Raw genomic sequence first — 17,589 nt, 5'->3', positions numbered from 1 at the left:
AAAATAGATTGATTCAATGATGAATACTAACACCTTATACACCAAAGAAAAAAGAGCCAGATTCAAAATGAAAAGCAGACGAACAAGAAGTGGCCAAGAAGTCCATCTGATGTTTGTAGACCTTAGAAAAGCATATGATAGTGTCCCGCTGGTTAAATTATGGGAGGCACTGGAGAAAACAAATGTAAATATAGAATTGGTTGAAGCCACAAAATCGTTGTACTACCAATAAACAACAAGAATTAAAACGGAAAATCATAATAAGGAAGATCATTTGGTTAATTGAAGGGAAAAAGTACATAGGTCAAATATTGGCACAATATTTTATTACCTACCTAATCTAGTTCCTATTTCTAACTCTACCCAACTCTTTTAGAAATTCAGACATTTTTGGACGCTATAAACGAAAAATAACTCCCTCAGACATCTCCTCTTTAAGTGAAAAGATACGTTTTTCGCTCTTAGTACTATTACTAAAGCTCGGGAAATATGCACTTAAAAAACCCTAAAATATGCATGCAAATATGCACAAAAAACAGTTTAAATATGCATTAAAATATGCTTTTATGCATTTAATGCATATAAATAAAAAACTCAGTAATCTTTGTATTGAAAATATTTAATTTATTTTTTCTACAACCGTGTTAAAAATGCAATTTTTAGCACTCCATAGGAGCGTTAAAAATGCTACTTTAAAGCACCAGTGCTTTCAAATTTATAAGGCACTGCAGTTAAAAGTGTATTGTCAAATTGTGAAACGTCAAAATATTTATATTTCATTTATTAACATTAATATTAATAGTACAACTTGCGAAATTTAAAAAAGGTGGTTTAAAAGGTTTTTTAAAATTTAATTTAAACTGTATTATTGCATTTTTAACACGTTTATAGAAAAAACCAATTTATATAACGGTATAATGCTATGACACGTAAAAGGTCGAACTGGTTGTCTACACTCGAGGGGAATGTCTAAAAATTCTTAGCGAAAATATTATACCGTTATATAAATTGGTTTTTTCTATAAACGTGTTAAAAATGCAATAATACAGTTTAAATTAAATTTTAAAAAACCTTTTAAACCACCTTTTTTAAATTTCGCAAGTTGTACTATTAATATTAATGTTAATAAATGAAATATAAATATTTTGACGTTTCACAATTTGACAATTCACTTTTAACTGCAGTGCCTTATAAATTTGAAAGCACTGGTGCTTTAAAGTAGCATTTTTAACGCTCCTATGGAGTGCTAAAAATTGCATTTTTAACACGGTTGTAGAAAAAATAAATTAAATATTTTCAATACAAAGATTACTGCGTTTTTTATTTATATGCATTAAATGCATAAAAGCATATTTTAATGCATATTTAAACTGTTTTTTGTGCATATTTGCATGCATATTTTAGGGTTTTTTAAGTGCATATTTCCCGAGCTTTAGTAATAGTACTAAGAGCGAAAAACGTATCTTTTCACTTAAAGAGGAGATGTCTGAGGGAGTTATTTTTCGTTTATAGCGTCCAAAAATGTCTGAATTTCTAAAAGAGTTGGGTAGAGTTAGAAATAGGAACTAGATTAGGTAGGTAATAAAATATTGTGCCAATATTTGACCTATGTACTTTTTCCCTTCAATTAACCAAATGATCTTCCTTATTATGATTTTCCGTTTTAATTCTTGTTGTTTATTGGTAGTACAACGATTTTGTGGCTTCAACCAATTCTATATTTACATTTGTTTTCTCCAGTGCCTTCCATAATTTAACCAGCGGGACACTATCATATGCTTTTCTAAGGTCTACAAACATCAGATGGACTTCTTGGCCACTTCTTGTTCGTCTGCTTTTCATTTTGAATCTGGCTCTTTTTTCTTTGGTGTATAAGGTGTTAGTATTCATCATTGAATCAATCTATTTTACTGTACATGGCCTGTTTTTTAGTATAGTCTCCGCTGTCTTTACGCAATGTTATTTAATTCTTACGATAAACAGTAAACAATAGTCTTAATTGCTTAATGTTTAAACAATATTTTAATAAGTATTTAGTTTAACCGTGCAAGTTGAGAAGGCTGTTTTCTACTCAATGATGTATTGCTTTTAGAAAGGAGATTTTGGCAATATTTCTTTTTGTTTAGGTTTCATGGTTTCAGTAATTAACAAAATATTGTATTTTATAAATTTATAACGTTTGTAGAAAAAATATTGTATGATATACGTATTAAAAAGTACATTTTTAAGGCACTCATGTGAATTACAGAATTCGCTTCGCTCATTCTGCAAACTTTCACATGCGTGCCTTAAAATTGTACTTTTAACACTTATATCATAAATAACTATTATGTTAAAGTCACAAAAATATTTATTGAAATTTCTACATCATCATATTCATGTATTCTTTATATTCATCATCATCATTCTTTATTATATTGTTATTAAAGTTAAAACTATATACATGTATTATTATTAAATGTCTTTCTAAATTTTCTAGAAAATAACTGTGCCCTCTATTTGATAATAATTGTTTATACGCGGAAAAACTTCTTTATATTTCACCCCTGTTGAGCTGGCCCCCCACCTTGTAGACATTAAGATACATATAGAGCTAAATTACGAGCTATTTATGAGATTTCATATACCGTAGATCAAAAATTTCGGGCTCGTTACACTGGGCAAAAATTTAATATTTTTATGGGGCTGATGCAGCCCCCTCCAAACTTAAAAAGAGAGATATTTGAGTTGATCTTTGCAGCAGAATTACGAGAAATTTATGAGCTTTCGAAGTGATACAGTTTAGACTTTTGGGCTTATCTCCTTAATCCTCGAACAACACTTTAATTGATTCAACTCAAGAGAAAAATGTCGAGAAAAATTAAAATATATCGTATTGAGGATATAATTCGTACAGCGTCTAAAAACCTAATTAAAAATAACCCCACAAATGATAGAGGGACAAATTCTAAGGAAAATTTGTTATATAAAGTTATTAAAATAAATAAATAATTTTTAAGTTATCAAAGATCAAAAATTTTGATGTTTCGTGAAAAAATGCATAGCGGTTTTTCGTAAATAACTCATAATATGCACTTTTAATAAATGCATATGCACTTATAAAATTTATCCAAAATATGCAAATATGCACTTAATATACATTTTGCATATTTCCCGAGCTGTAACTATTACTATGCACTATAGTGTTTGTCACGCTGCAAAGTCAGTACAGGTTCTTAGGAAGCCCAACGATGCCAGTTCGCTGCTTCAGCGAGCTTTGAACATCGTGTTTGGAGTACAGCACGTCGGTCGAGTAAGCGGACCGTGTTAAATTCTTGTATCTCTGGTATCCGTACCGATTATGTGGCAACACGGTTACCTTATTTCTCACTTGAAAAGTATTGCCACATACAAGCCGTACTGATATCTCATAGTGACAAACACTATACAGTGTGTTAATTTGAAAAGTTGCCACCCCCTGTAATTTGGTCCCTATAGAAAATCTAAAAATATGCAAAAACACGTCAAATTTATTTGTGAGGGGGACATTTTGTAGACCAGTTTTCAACTAAATTACATCAACCCTATAGCGATGGCGGACACCACCCCCAAAATCTTTAATTGGAGGGGGGTTGAGTGATACCTCATTTTAAGGGTCATTAAATTACCTTTTCAAAAATACCACATGCCTTATATTTCTTTTCAGTACTTTTGGAAAAATCTAGGACTGAATACTCTAAAAAATTTTGGAGTTCTGAACTCTATACTTAATATCTTTACGGTTTTATTTGATTTTTCCAAAAATACTTCAAAAAAAACACTCTAAATACTTAAACACCCCCAAAAAAAAATTCAATTTGGAGTTCAATACTCCAAAAAACTTTTGGAGTTCTGAACTCGATATTTAATTATTAAAATTAATTATAAAAAAATTAAAATTACTGAAAAGAAATATAATGTATGTGGTATTTTTGAAAAGTTAATCGAACGACCTTTAAAATGAGGTATCATTCAACCCCCCTTTCCATTAAATATTTTGGGGGTTGTGTCCGCCCCCGCTACAGGGTTAGTGTAATTTAGTTGAAAACTGATCTATAAAATGCCCCCATCACAAATAAATTTGACGTGTTTTTTGTATATTTTTAGATTTTCTATACGGACCAAATTATATGGGTGGCAACTTTTTAAATTGACACCCTATATATACTACCACGTGTTGAAATACCGCAAATCTCTCTGATACCGCTTCTCGTATAGAATAGACGCTTTTTTCGCTCTCTTACCCATTTGTTCCTAAATAGAATAGACAAGACGTGCTTTTTCGGCCTTAGTGAACGACTACTCAAAAAGAAACAGTAGATACAGTGAAAAATACCGCTAATCCATTATAGACAAAAACCGCCAAGTCGCTAAATAAGAAGACTTGCTAACCGCGCAAAATCGTGAATACCGCGATTGTAGACCTGCTATGCGATAACCAACCCCGACTTATCTGAATACCGCAAGTTTATTTTATAAGTATTTATTTATTTTATTTATAAGTAACAGTAATATTGCTACGCTTTTTTGTAATTTTAATTAGATATTACCTGTATAACATAATTATTTCTCCCAATTATTTTGAACCACACCCATTGATACAGTCCTAAAATTCTGAAATTGTTTCAATAATTTTGCATACACTGTATGTACACTGTACAGGGTTATTCACTATATTTTGACCCCCCTGTAAACTGCTTTATTTACAGAATTAGAAAAAAATGTAAAATACAAAAGTTATTCGATTTTTAAATTATGATTTTTTGACATATATATTGTACTAGTGACGTCATCCATTTGGGCGTGATGACGTAATCGACTATTTTTTTAACGCTGTGTCTAGGTACACGCTAACGTGTACGCAAATAAAAAAGTTAGGTACACGCTTAAACGTCATCAAGTCAATGACGTCATTATTTAGCGTGCACTTATGACTGGGTTTTTTGGTACACGCTAATTTGAGCCGCGTGTATGCTGTGGTATTAAGTATCTGTAAGTATCGCGAGTGTCAGAGTGTGGTTAGAATTTGTCTAATCTCGTTTATGTTTACATTACACTTTAATATTGATTTGTAAAGAGTTTTTTTATGAAATATGGAGTGTGGACAATTATTTAGTTCTTTTAATGAGTTTAACAACATTCTAAAACAGTATGAAAAAGATAAGGGACAACAATTCGTCATTAAGGGTAGCAAAAGTAATAAGATAAAATATACGGGGCGATTGATTAGTGTGATAAAGCTCAGTAGATCCGCTCTAGTAATAGATATCAATAAATGTTAATAACCAAAATTGTATTAAACTTTGAGCTTCATATTACAAAATTAGTTAGAATGTTACAGGGCGTTCGATAACATAGTGGCAGACCAAACTTATGTTTTTTTAATGGAACACCCTATATTTTATTTTACATTCGAAATCTTCTTAACTTCTATATCACAAAAATATAAAGGTTTATTATGTTATACAGGGTATTTACAAAGTTATAACCAATTTTCTATGAAAATCGTAACAAGTTCAACTATCCCTGTATAAATAAAAATAAACATCACAGCAAAAATAAACACCAATATAAACTGGTATAATTAACTTACGTATAAAAATTATTTCAACAGTATTTTGTATATAATATATCATGTTAGCTAATATTTATTTTGCTAACCTGAATATATGTATGTACCTATACTTTTATATACCTACACATTGTTTTATTACAATTAAGTTTGAAACATCTGAATAGTTTTGCTTCCCTTCCACTTCCCACAATAAAAATATTTTTAAACATATCAAAATAGCGTGTACCAATATATAAAGTCACTGCGCACGCTAAATAATGACGTCACTGGCTTGATTAAGTTTAATTCGCGTGTACCTAACTTTTTTATTTGCGTACACGTTAGCGTGTACCTAGACACAGCGTTTTTTTAAATGCGAATAGGGGTCGAGTGCTAGATCATTTGAAAGGTTATTTAATTCCCTATTCAGTAATATAAACATTAACATGATTAATTATACAGGGTGTCCAAAAAAATTTTTTTTTAATTAAATTAATTGACACAAAAAGAAGAATGTATGTAATTTATTTAATTTAAAATACATTTTACTGCTATTAGAAAACAGAAATAAAAGTTTATTGAACAAATAAACATTGATTTTTGCTTAAATTCAATGTTCAAACTGCCAAGAGGCAGATGGGTGGCAGCTTGAACATTGAATTTAAGTGAAAAGTAATGTTTATTTGTTCAATAAACATTTATTTCTGTTTTCTGAGAGCAGTAGAATGTATTTTGAATTAAATAAATTACATACATTCTTCTTTTTGTGTCAATTAATTTAATTAAAAAAAAATTTTTGTTTGACACCCTGTATAATTAATCATGTTAATGTTTATATTACTGAATAGGGAATTGAATAACCTTTCAAATGAGCTAGCACTCGACCCCTATTCCTATTTAAAAAAATAGTCGATTACGTCATCACGCCTAAACGGATGACGTCACCAGTAAGATATATATGTCAAAAAATCATAATTTAAAAATCGAATAACTTTTCTATTTTACATTTTTTTCTAATTCTGTAAATAAAGCAGTTTACAGGGGGGTCAAAATATAGTTAATAACCCTGTACATGTATTTATTGTACAGAAGCGTATACCGACACTGACATCCCTAAAATCTGAGTGTCGCCCATAACATATTGATACTTTTTTGTAATTTTTTAATCACTCACATTTGACTCAAACATGACCTTAAAACTTTTTACTCTTTTTATTTATATTTTTCCTCCGTTTAGATACTGAATTTGGCGGAGAATCAAATAAAGGAGATACAAAAATTGGCCTTTAAGGACTTATATCTAACGGATATTAACTTATCAAAGAATCAGATAAATAAAATAGAAAATGGAGCTTTTGAAAATTGTGCGAATATAACAGTGTTGGATTTGTCGTTTAATGAATTGGCGTCCCTTCCCAAAAAGGCGTTTGACGAAACCACTTATGCAACAGAACTACAGTTATCACATAATTACTTTAGTAATTTATCGCAAGTAAGTATTTTTAAATATTTTTCTTTTAATAATTCCCAAAAAAAAAATAATTTAATTTGTCATTTTAAGTAGTTGGTTGCCATTTTAAGTAGTTGCTACTTAGAGTCCATAATGTAAGGATCTATATTCTGGACAAGCCACCCACATGTGGTGTGGAGAGTCCTGTGTTGCCTGATGTTAAATCTAGGATTATTTTAAACATCACATTCAATTTAAAATAAATATATCTCAAAAAGTTTAAGCAAAATCCTTTAAAAGGTATATTTATTAAAATTCACTAAAAAGGGTTACATCACAAAAGCAGTTTTCGATTTTACTTAAATTTTCTGTCATATATAGCCAGTACAGGAAAACCTTTTTCCATTATTAGAACCTAATCTTAAAAACCTATAGCATGAAATTTCTATGTTGCGTTTTGACAACAAATATGAGGCTTTTGAAATATGCCTAAAAACGCTGAATTAACATTACAAAATGATCTCACGTCACGTCAAATACTTCCACGAATACGGCATTGGGTAGAATATGTAGCTGAGGTTGCGTAGTTTTAAAGCACGTATGTTGTGCATTCTGCGCATAGTCACCTCTTTTCGAAGGTGTTCCTTTAAATTCCAAGACCCAAGTATTGTTTCGGAGGTCTCAAAATATGGCTGGAATTAAAAGTTATATACGAGTATTTTTGTGAAAATGAAGACATCGTTATATTTGGCTTATATATATATATATCAAATAAAACCTTTAAAGCTGCTTCTCTTCGATTGTTTATGTACGTGCTTCAAAACTACACAATTTAAGCTAAAAATTCCACCTAATGCTGTCTTTGTACCTACAAGTATTTTCCGTGACGTGAGATCATATGTAAAAGTTTAAAAGCATCGTTTTTAGGCATATTTGAAATGCCTCACAGATGTCGCCAAGTGGAAATTCCACAGTGACCGGTGAATGGAAGTAATAAATGTTTTGATTCATGGGAATAGTAAAAAATGACAAAAATCGTGTAACATCTATATATTAACAGATCTATGGAAACTGATTTCATTTGAGGCAAATTGTTAAAAAATGCATATGAACACTTCATTCATGAACTTTTCAATTTTAAAATGCATTTTGATTATATTGATCATGATAGGACACTTGGATCAACAAAAATCGAGTTTTTACTGTCAATTCCATTTACATGATACAAATATTATTTCAAAAATTGATATCGCCCTTGTAACTGACATTCAAAATTACCGGTCGCTACCGGTGAGAGAACGGTTTATTCTGCACAAAAACACTAATACAATTTTTTGTTCAAAATTATCTCAGCTACATTTCTTGTTCAAAACATTTTTTACTACAGCGTACAGATTTTTGGGAAATCGATGTTTGCCGTTTTCCCCCCTACGAGGAAGATTTAAGGGGAAGCTCGGGGTAGGAGTGTCAACTTTTTTGCATATATTTAGGTCGTAAAATTGACATTCATGGTAAATCCAGCTTGGCAATTAGTCCTGTCGCCAGGGGGGGTACAACGGCCTCGTTAATTCAGATGGACTTACTCAAGTTTTTTTTATGTATTTTGACCCGAAGAACACGAATTTTTTGGGTAACAGTTGATCCGGATGTCGATAAGATTGTTATAGACCAAGAACTTGAGGAAACAAATAACAGCGATTTTTGGCAAAACAAAACAATATTTTGTATTTTTTGGGCCATTTTAAGTAAAAAATATTTCTACAAGTTTTTTCGTAGGATGCACAGTTTTCGAGATAAACGCGGTTGAACTTTAAAAAAATCGAAAAATTGCAATTTTTGAACCCGAATAACTTTTGATTAAAAAATAAAATAGCAAGTCTGCTTACCGCATTTGAAAGTTTAAGTCAAATTATATCGGTTTTGATTATTTGCATTGGTAAAAATTTATTTTTTTATTGTTTAACAAAGCTATAAACACGTAGGGTTTCCCGTGCTTTTACATGCGTTTTAACGCATGTAACATAGAAATAGTCTTGATTGCACTAGTACCTATTCTACCTACTCGTTCGATTTTAAATGAGAAATCATAGAAACATCACTCACGCACTAGTTGTTTGTAGCTTTGTTTAACAATAACACAATAAATTTTTAGCAATGCAAATAATCAAAACCGACATAATTTGACTTGAACTTTCAAAGGCGCTAAGCAGAATTGCTATTTTATTTTTTAATCAAAAGTTATTCGGGTTTAAAAATTGCAGTTTTTCGATTTTTTGAAAGTTCAACCGCGTTTATCTCGAAAACTGTGCATCCTACTAAAAAACTTGTAGAAATATTTTTTGCTTAAAATGACCCAAAAAATACAAAATATTGTTTTGTTTTGCCAAAAATCGCTGTTATTTGATTCCTCAAGTTCTTGGTCTATAACAATCTTATCGACATCCGGATCAACTGTTACCCAAAAAATTCGTGTTCTACTGTCCATCTGAAAATACATAAAAAAAACTTGGGTAAGTCCATCTGAATTAACGAGGCCGTTGTACCCCCCCTGGCGACAGGACTAAATCTCAATTATAGAGATCATATCTCTGTGTACTGAACTATTAGTACTTTTTTCTATTCTCATACTATAATATATCAATTATGATGTTACTACCTGTATCATAATGAACTTCATTATGATACAGATTTTCATTACGATACAGATTTTTAACCAATAGAATTGCGAAATGGTATTCGCGATAAAGAACTATTACAGTAATTAAAATATTTTATTTAGTAAACTATTTCGTGATATTTGGCTTGTGAATTAATATTTTCTTTATTTTTTAGATTCCTCTACACAACATGACTGGCATAAAAATTCTTAATGTTTCCCACAACTTCATCACTACTATTCCAAAGAAGACGTTTCCCAAATTATACGAACTCCACACGATAGATATTTCGCACAACAACCTTACTGATGTATTCAACTCAGTATTCCAAACATTATTTTCTTTACGAAACCTAAATATGAGCTACAACAACCTAGCTACTATCAAACCAAGCATGTTTGGTTCAATACCCACGCTATTGGAGCTAGATTTAAGTTACAACGATTTAGAAAGTGTCTCCAGGGGCTCCTTAACGAGGTTAGCAAGTACTAGACAACTAAATTTAAGAGGAAACAATTTAAGAAACCTCTTCCAGCTACCCATTTCTGTATCACATTTGGACTTGTCTTATAACCAAATAGAGAAATTACCACCGGACACCTGGCCCAGTATGAATTCCTTGCTGAGTTTGGATTTGAGCTACAATAACATTGGTGACAATTTGGAAGATGGAAGTTTTTCAAATTTGTTGACGTTACAGCGAGTAAATTTAAATTACAATGGTATTGAGAATCCGCCATGGGTAGCTTTTAGTCAACTGACTTCATTGCAATATATCTATTTGGAGGTAAGTACCACTTATAACATAAACTTAACTTCAAAAGTTTTGCACCACCAAAAATTATGCTTTATTAAAAGTTGATTTTCTCGGTAACCGATTAACGCATTCAGCTATTTTTTTTATTTTAGATTTGTCCTGAAAATTTTTTTACATTCAAAAATGAATAACCATTTTCAATTTCGTTGCAAAACGAAAATACAGCCGAACCATATTCCAGTCCAATCAGAGAGTGCTGCAAGCACCTCTACCGGTTTCGAAACTTATTAGTCTCTCATCAGGAGGCACATATGCTGCTCTCCCTGATCCAACCAAAACAAACCCCAGCGTGCAGTCCCGAATTGCAACGAACGAAATGGCATAGATGCCCTAGCGGCAACTGCTAGCAAAAGACTAAGTTTTCACTCTAATGGCATATAACATATCCCACCAGAATGAAAACAATGGGAACCTTCTCTGGTTACACCTCCGAGGCTTCTACAATTTGCAAGCCATACGGATGCTGAGACTAAGGAAGATGAGGGAATTCTACAATTTACAATTCACGTCACATCTGCTCAGCGCGGTAAAGTTCCAACGAGACTGGTTCCCTTCATACTCCACACAGAGTAAATGTAAATCAAAAATGAATAACCATTTTCAATTTCGTTGCAAAACGAAAATACAGCCGAACCATATTCCAGTCCAATCAGAGAGTGCTGCAAGCACCTCTACCGGTTTCGAAACTTATTAGTCTCTCATCAGGAGGCACATATGCTGCTCTCCCTGATCCAACCAAAACAAACCCCAGCGTGCAGTCCCGAATTGCAACGAACGAAATGGCATAGATGCCCTAGCGGCAACTGCTAGCAAAAGACTAAGTTTTCACTCTAATGGCATATAACATATCCCACCAGAATGAAAACAATGGGAACCTTCTCTGGTTACACCTCCGAGGCTTCTACAATTTGCAAGCCATACGGATGCTGAGACTAAGGAAGATGAGGGAATTCTACAATTTACAATTCACGTCACATCTGCTCAGCGCGGTAAAGTTCCAACGAGACTGGTTCCCTTCATACTCCACACAGAGTAAATGTAAATCAAAAATGAATAACCATTTTCAATTTCGTTGCAAAACGAAAATACAGCCGAACCATATTCCAGTCCAATCAGAGAGTGCTGCAAGCACCTCTACCGGTTTCGAAACTCATTAGTCTCTCATCAGGAGGCACATATGCTGCTCTCCCTGATCCAACCAAAACATTGGTTGGACTGGAATATGGTTCGGCTGTATTTTCGTTTTGCAACGAAATTGAAAATGGTTATTCATTTTTGATTTACATTTACTCTGTGTGGAGTATGAAGGGAACCAGTCTCATTGGAACTTTACCGCGCTGAGCAGATGTGACGTGAATTGTAAATTGTAGAATTCCCTCATCTTCCTTAGTCTCAGCATCCGTATGGCTTGCAAATTGTAGAAGCCTCGGAGGTGTAACCAGAGAAGGTTCCCATTGTTTTCATTCTGGTGGGATATGTTATATGCCATTAGAGTGAAAACTTAGTCTTTTGCTAGCAGTTGCCGCTAGGGCATCTATGCCATTTCGTTCGTTGCAATTCGGGACTGCACGCTGGGGTTTGTTTTGGTTGGATCAGGGAGAGCAGCATATGTGCCTCCTGATGAGAGACTAATAAGTTTCGAAACCGGTAGAGGTGCTTGCAGCACTCTCTGATTGGACTGGAATATGGTTCGGCTGTATTTTCGTTTTGCAACGAAATTGAAAATGGTTATTCATTTTTGATTTACATTTACTCTGTGTGGAGTATGAAGGGAACCAGTCTCGTTGGAACTTTACCGCGCTGAGCAGATATGACGTGAATTGTAAATTGTAGAATTCCCTCATCTTCCTTAGTCTCAGCATCCGTATGGCTTGCAAATTGTAGAAGCCTCGGAGGTGTAACCAGAGAAGGTTCCCATTGTTTTCATTCTGGTGGGATATGTTATATGCCATTAGAGTGAAAACTTAGTCTTTTTTTTACATTCATTTATTTTACCTAATTTATGCGGTGAACCGCGTCGAATATGGCTACAACGAACTTTCAACTTCACCTCTAAAGGCTTCATTAAAAGTTTCCAAGATTTCCGTCTCCTGGTTGGACACTAGTATAAACTCTGTGTAACCAAATTCCCACGGTGGTGGACCAAATTCCGGGTGGACATTGATCCTTGTGGGATGTCATTGTTCAGTTTCACTTGGAACTAGTCTTATCGGGCATGATGAATTGGAAAATGCTATTGCATAATAAAGCATTAATTTTGTTATGAATCTATTTCCTTGTGGCATTTTTATAATTAACTATTGAGATGGGAAATAAGCCGCAATTAAATTGAAAAAAAAAAAATTTTATTAACGTTTCGACGTACAAATCGGGTGTCGTGAAAATACAAAATACTACTAAATTAAACAAAAATGTTGTTGCTTAGTAAAAAACTCTTCTAATAATTTATTTAATTTGACTCATTTATATCGGCAATTCAGACATCTATTATACATTTTAAAGTAGAAGACTTTAAAATGATATTGCCAATATTTATGAGCTGCGTTCCTGGGACGACTTTACTGAAAGATAGTTTATTCGATTACATGAAAAAAATTAATAAAAAAAAACGTTAATAAATTTTTTTTTCAATTTAATTGTGGCTTATTTCCCATCTAAATAGTAAATTATAACATTAATTGCATCAGAGATCTTTCTGGATGTAATCGCTCGCATTATTTTTACAACTTGTTTTCATAAGGTATCGTACGCTGGTGATAAATCATTGAAATGGTAGATACTTTTAGTTGTTTTTGAAAGCTTGTTTCTATATAGTCACTCAGTGCTAGAACTTGGTCTGTGCAGCTGCGTTTTCGTCAAAATCCTGCTTGTTGGTATTTGTTGAAGTATTATTTGGTTAATTCTCTTACACATATATTTAAAAAGTTTGAAGACCATACTTCGAAATGCAATTGAACAGTAATTTTTCGGTAAATCGTTAGCATTCTCTAGTTTTAAAATCTTCTTCATCTTCTTGAATGGCTTTATAACTCGAGGTAAATCTTCGCCGCACCCACTATAGCCCTTTATTTTCTACGAACTTGCACTTCCATTTCCCATTGTAGTACCTACCCCAATCCTAGATAAATCGGCTTCAACATCATCCTTTCACATTTTTCTCAGACGGCCTACTGATTTAATCCGGTTAGCTTTTATATATCTGACGATGTTTTCAGTATCATACAAAATCGCCAATTCAACATTATAGCATGGCGCCTTCTCCACTCTCCTGTCAATTCATCTCTTTGAGGGACAAATATCATTATGAGAACCTTCCTTTCAAATATCAGCAGCTTCCCGCTAATGTAAAATGCTTTAAATGTTTAAAAACAGCTGAATTTAAAATGGCAACGATTTTTGCTCTCTTTAGTTCATGAGGAAAATTTCACGTCTGAAGAATGTCTGAGAAGAACTTTGCAAGCCATTGGCTGGCAAATCTGCCACTGTGATTTATAAAGGGCCTAGCAGGGTAAGATGATGAAAAATGCCCCCAACTCGATTCTAATTCTATATAGGTCACCATTTAGCACATATAGAGAAACTCACTGTCTGAAATTTTTAGCCCCCTAGGTGGTCACGTGACCCACCTAGAGCCTAATTAGGCTTTTTATGTTTTTATTTTTTATCTCAGCCGCATCGAGAGCTAGCGAAAAACTTTAAATAAAAAAGTTGTAGCTTTTAAAAAGTTCTGTCCGAAAAAAAAAATAGACTTTTTGTCACAAATGGTACGAGGAATTTAAAAATGATTGTTAATTTGAAATATGTCAGTGGCGTACTATCTTTTTTTCTTTAAAAAGTTCAGACCATTACCCGTATGCGCGCCAATGATGAATATAAAATTCTTAATTGTATGTCAAAAAATGCACACTAACCACTTCTTAAAATCTGCCAAATTTTATTACAATGTACCGAGTTTCGGCAAAATCGTAAAAAATGTGTAAAATTTTGTTTTCTTCAACGCCCTGTATCTTGAAAATGGATGGCATTACAAAATTTTTTATTAATCAAACCCCAATTGTTTTTCAATTTTTTACCTATCCTAGTGACGGTGTTACCTTTTTAACACCATGTATAAAATTGTATCAAAAAGCGAAAAAAAAAAAACAAAAAAATGCGATTTTTTATTTTTAAAAGTACGTTACACCAATTTTAAAAATCTGAAAAAATTCAGGGTGAAATATGCAAAAATACACGTTATAAATTTTTTTCGTGAAAACGAATGTCTTAGTAATTTTTTATACTCATTTAAAATTTTAAAATCGTCCTAAAAAATTTAAATTTCTCGCCGAAAATTAAAAAAAAAATTTAAACTTTTTTATTTAAAGTTTTTCACTAGATCTCGATGCGGCTAAGATAAAAAATAAAAACATAAAAAGTCTAATTAGTCTCTAGGTGGGTCACGGGACCACCTAGGGGGCTAAAAATTTCAGAAAGTGAGTTTCTCTATATGTGCCAAACGGTGACCTATATGGAATTCGAATCGAGTTGGGTATTTTTCATCATCTTACCCGGCTAGGCCCTTTAGCATGAATACCATCAAAACAAGTTGTTTTTCCCGTTTTCATGTCATTAAGAGCTTCCGTGATTTCTTCACAAGTGAAAGAGTTTGATCTGTTTCAAGCGGACAAATTAATTTTAAATTCTTGAGGTATTTTTTAACTTTAATTGTGTGTAAGTAGTTTTGGAGTGCTCGTGAGGTAGACAGTATGTGGGACGCAAAATTAAATAAACGCGAAATATATGAGAGTAAATAACCATTTTTATTATAACCGGTCTTGTAAGCTCCGTACTTAAGATGTTGACGGACAGTGCGTCAAATGTATAAGCAAGTGTAAGTGTTGTGACACTAAATATATTTCGCAAAGTAGAATAGGGAAAAAATGCAACGTCTATAGACGTTGTGTCACATTACATCAATGGAAATTAGACGTCTATAGACGTTTTGTCCGTCAACGTATTAAGGAGCGACGAATGTGGGCTAGGTTAGGTTTGTAATTAGTGGACACTTCACCACCCTCTAACTTGACCTATATTTCTACTATTTAAGCAAATTAATATAAACTTTTGTCATTTTCAGGGTAATAATATTACAAAGCTAGGAAGAAATGCCTTTGGTAAATTACCGGTAGTTTTTGAACTCAATTTAGCTCATAATAATATTTACAATATAAGTACGAGAGCTTTTGAAGGTCTATTACAACTTCTCGTTTTAAATCTGACTAATAATAATATTACCCATATACCCAATGGAGCTTTTCAAGGTAATATTTTAAATCATGTCTATACCCTAGTGCTTATCCAATAATTCTGCGGAATGGGACGTTTCGATGCCGCCGGTTCATCGCCAGTCAATTTCATCGCCGTCATATCTCGCATTTCCTAGAATTCCTAATTAATACTAAAAATAACTAATAATTGTAACTGTCGAAAATTCGGAAATATATCAGATAGCGATTAATTGACTGGCGATGAATCAGCCGGCATCGGCATCGAACTGGCGGCATCGAAACGGCGGCGATGAAACGTCCTAGACCCATAATTCTGTATCTAGAAATAATTCTACAATTTTTAATTTTGTAATAAATTTATTCTAGGATTGGTAGCTCTCCAACAACTAGATCTTTCATTTAATAGAATTTCAAAAATGGATAATAAGACTCACGGAATTCTTGATGATTGTCTATCATTGGAAAAGGTAAGACTAATAAGTAATAATAATTAGCACATCGAGCATAGTAGGCCTTAGGCCTGGTTGACCGCTTTCCTCCATCAGTTCTTGTCCATTACTTTTATCCTCGACCCTATTCTAAACAAATAATTTAAAATTAATGTAATTAATCGTATATTGCACAGTGCAAATATGCAAATACCCACAGGTTAAACTTGGAAAAACAAATAAGAACCGAAATACGAAAGGCCAAAGAAAATTGTTTAAAATCAGTGTGACTGTGAAGAGATAGAGTTGTTACACCAAGAGAAAAAACTTCTTGACATAAAGAAACTTTATTAATATTTAAGAAAAATCGACTTGGCATATTGCCTAAGAAATATATCTTTATATGTAAGATATAATTTTCTAAACTATTTCAAATAAATTTTAATGTACCCAAAGAAATATATCTTAAACATGATTGAACTATCACTTTCTTGCAAACTACAAACCCATTTGTCAGAAAGAAACTATATTTGTCATAAGAATATATTTTCTTGGCATTACAAAACTCTTCTTTCTGAGAAATAATATTTCTTAGTAAGGAATATTGTTATCTGACCATTATTAATTAATGTATTTAATGTTAAGAAATATATTTCGCAGATATAATTGTATATTTAGAATTGAGTTACATTTGTTAAAAATAAAGTGATATTACATACGGCGAAATAAATCATTCTGTTAAGGTACAATTATTCTTTATTAGATAATAAAAACAGGATATAAAACGTTAGATATTAATACATACAAATGATATCTCCCCTCTTAAGCCACTGGCTTATATACAATAATAAAAGGATGGAGAGGTAAATACAATTTCCTTAATTTTTCCTTCTTTTTGTTAATAGCACTTTGTATATCAGCAATTAGCTAAAACAAAACCGTTATAGAGAAAGATAAACTTATTTTAATAAAAAATTTTTTATAAGGATACAAATACATACTTATTTTGACAAAAGGAAATACAAATAAAAAACAAATACACGGGCCCACATAAAAACTATTAATTTTTGGTATAAGAACGGTAGGTATCAGTAAAACAGTCTACAATCCAAAAACATTTCTTGGCATTTCAACAAATAATAATCAATCATATTTAGTTCAAACATGGCTTTATTTATCCTACCATCTATGTTAATTTTTTTTCTTTTTGTATATGAAATATTAATTATATATCTGTATAATATCACACAATAGACATTGTTTAGCTAAAATAAGAAGAAAAATACAACCAATGTAAAAGATTGAAGCAGACATATATTGTAATTTTATTTATTTATATAATCTAAAAGAGACAGCAAACCTAATCATTAAGAAATTTTATTACAGGAAAGTATTATT

At 32.2% G+C, this 17,589-nt stretch overlaps 1 protein-coding gene across 1 annotated transcript in view; it reads left to right on the top strand.

The window, feature by feature from the left end:
* The window catches only part of LOC126880088 (chaoptin), a 60,907-nt gene that overhangs the window by 31,126 nt on the left and 12,192 nt on the right, over window positions 1-17,589 (top strand). The window contains exons 7-10 of the mRNA XM_050643758.1: window positions 6,810-7,064; window positions 9,855-10,466; window positions 15,613-15,796; window positions 16,130-16,230. Of these exons, the coding sequence (XP_050499715.1) occupies window positions 6,810-7,064; window positions 9,855-10,466; window positions 15,613-15,796; window positions 16,130-16,230 (1,152 nt within the window). The remainder of the gene's footprint in view (window positions 1-6,809; window positions 7,065-9,854; window positions 10,467-15,612; window positions 15,797-16,129; window positions 16,231-17,589) is intronic.

The sequence above is a fragment of the Diabrotica virgifera genome, chromosome 2 (genome assembly GCF_917563875.1).
Source record: "Diabrotica virgifera virgifera chromosome 2, PGI_DIABVI_V3a".
Classification (NCBI taxonomy): Eukaryota; Metazoa; Arthropoda; class Insecta; order Coleoptera; family Chrysomelidae; genus Diabrotica; species Diabrotica virgifera.
Note: the sequence above shows the minus strand (reverse complement) of the source record. Positions and strands in the feature narration are given on the sequence as shown.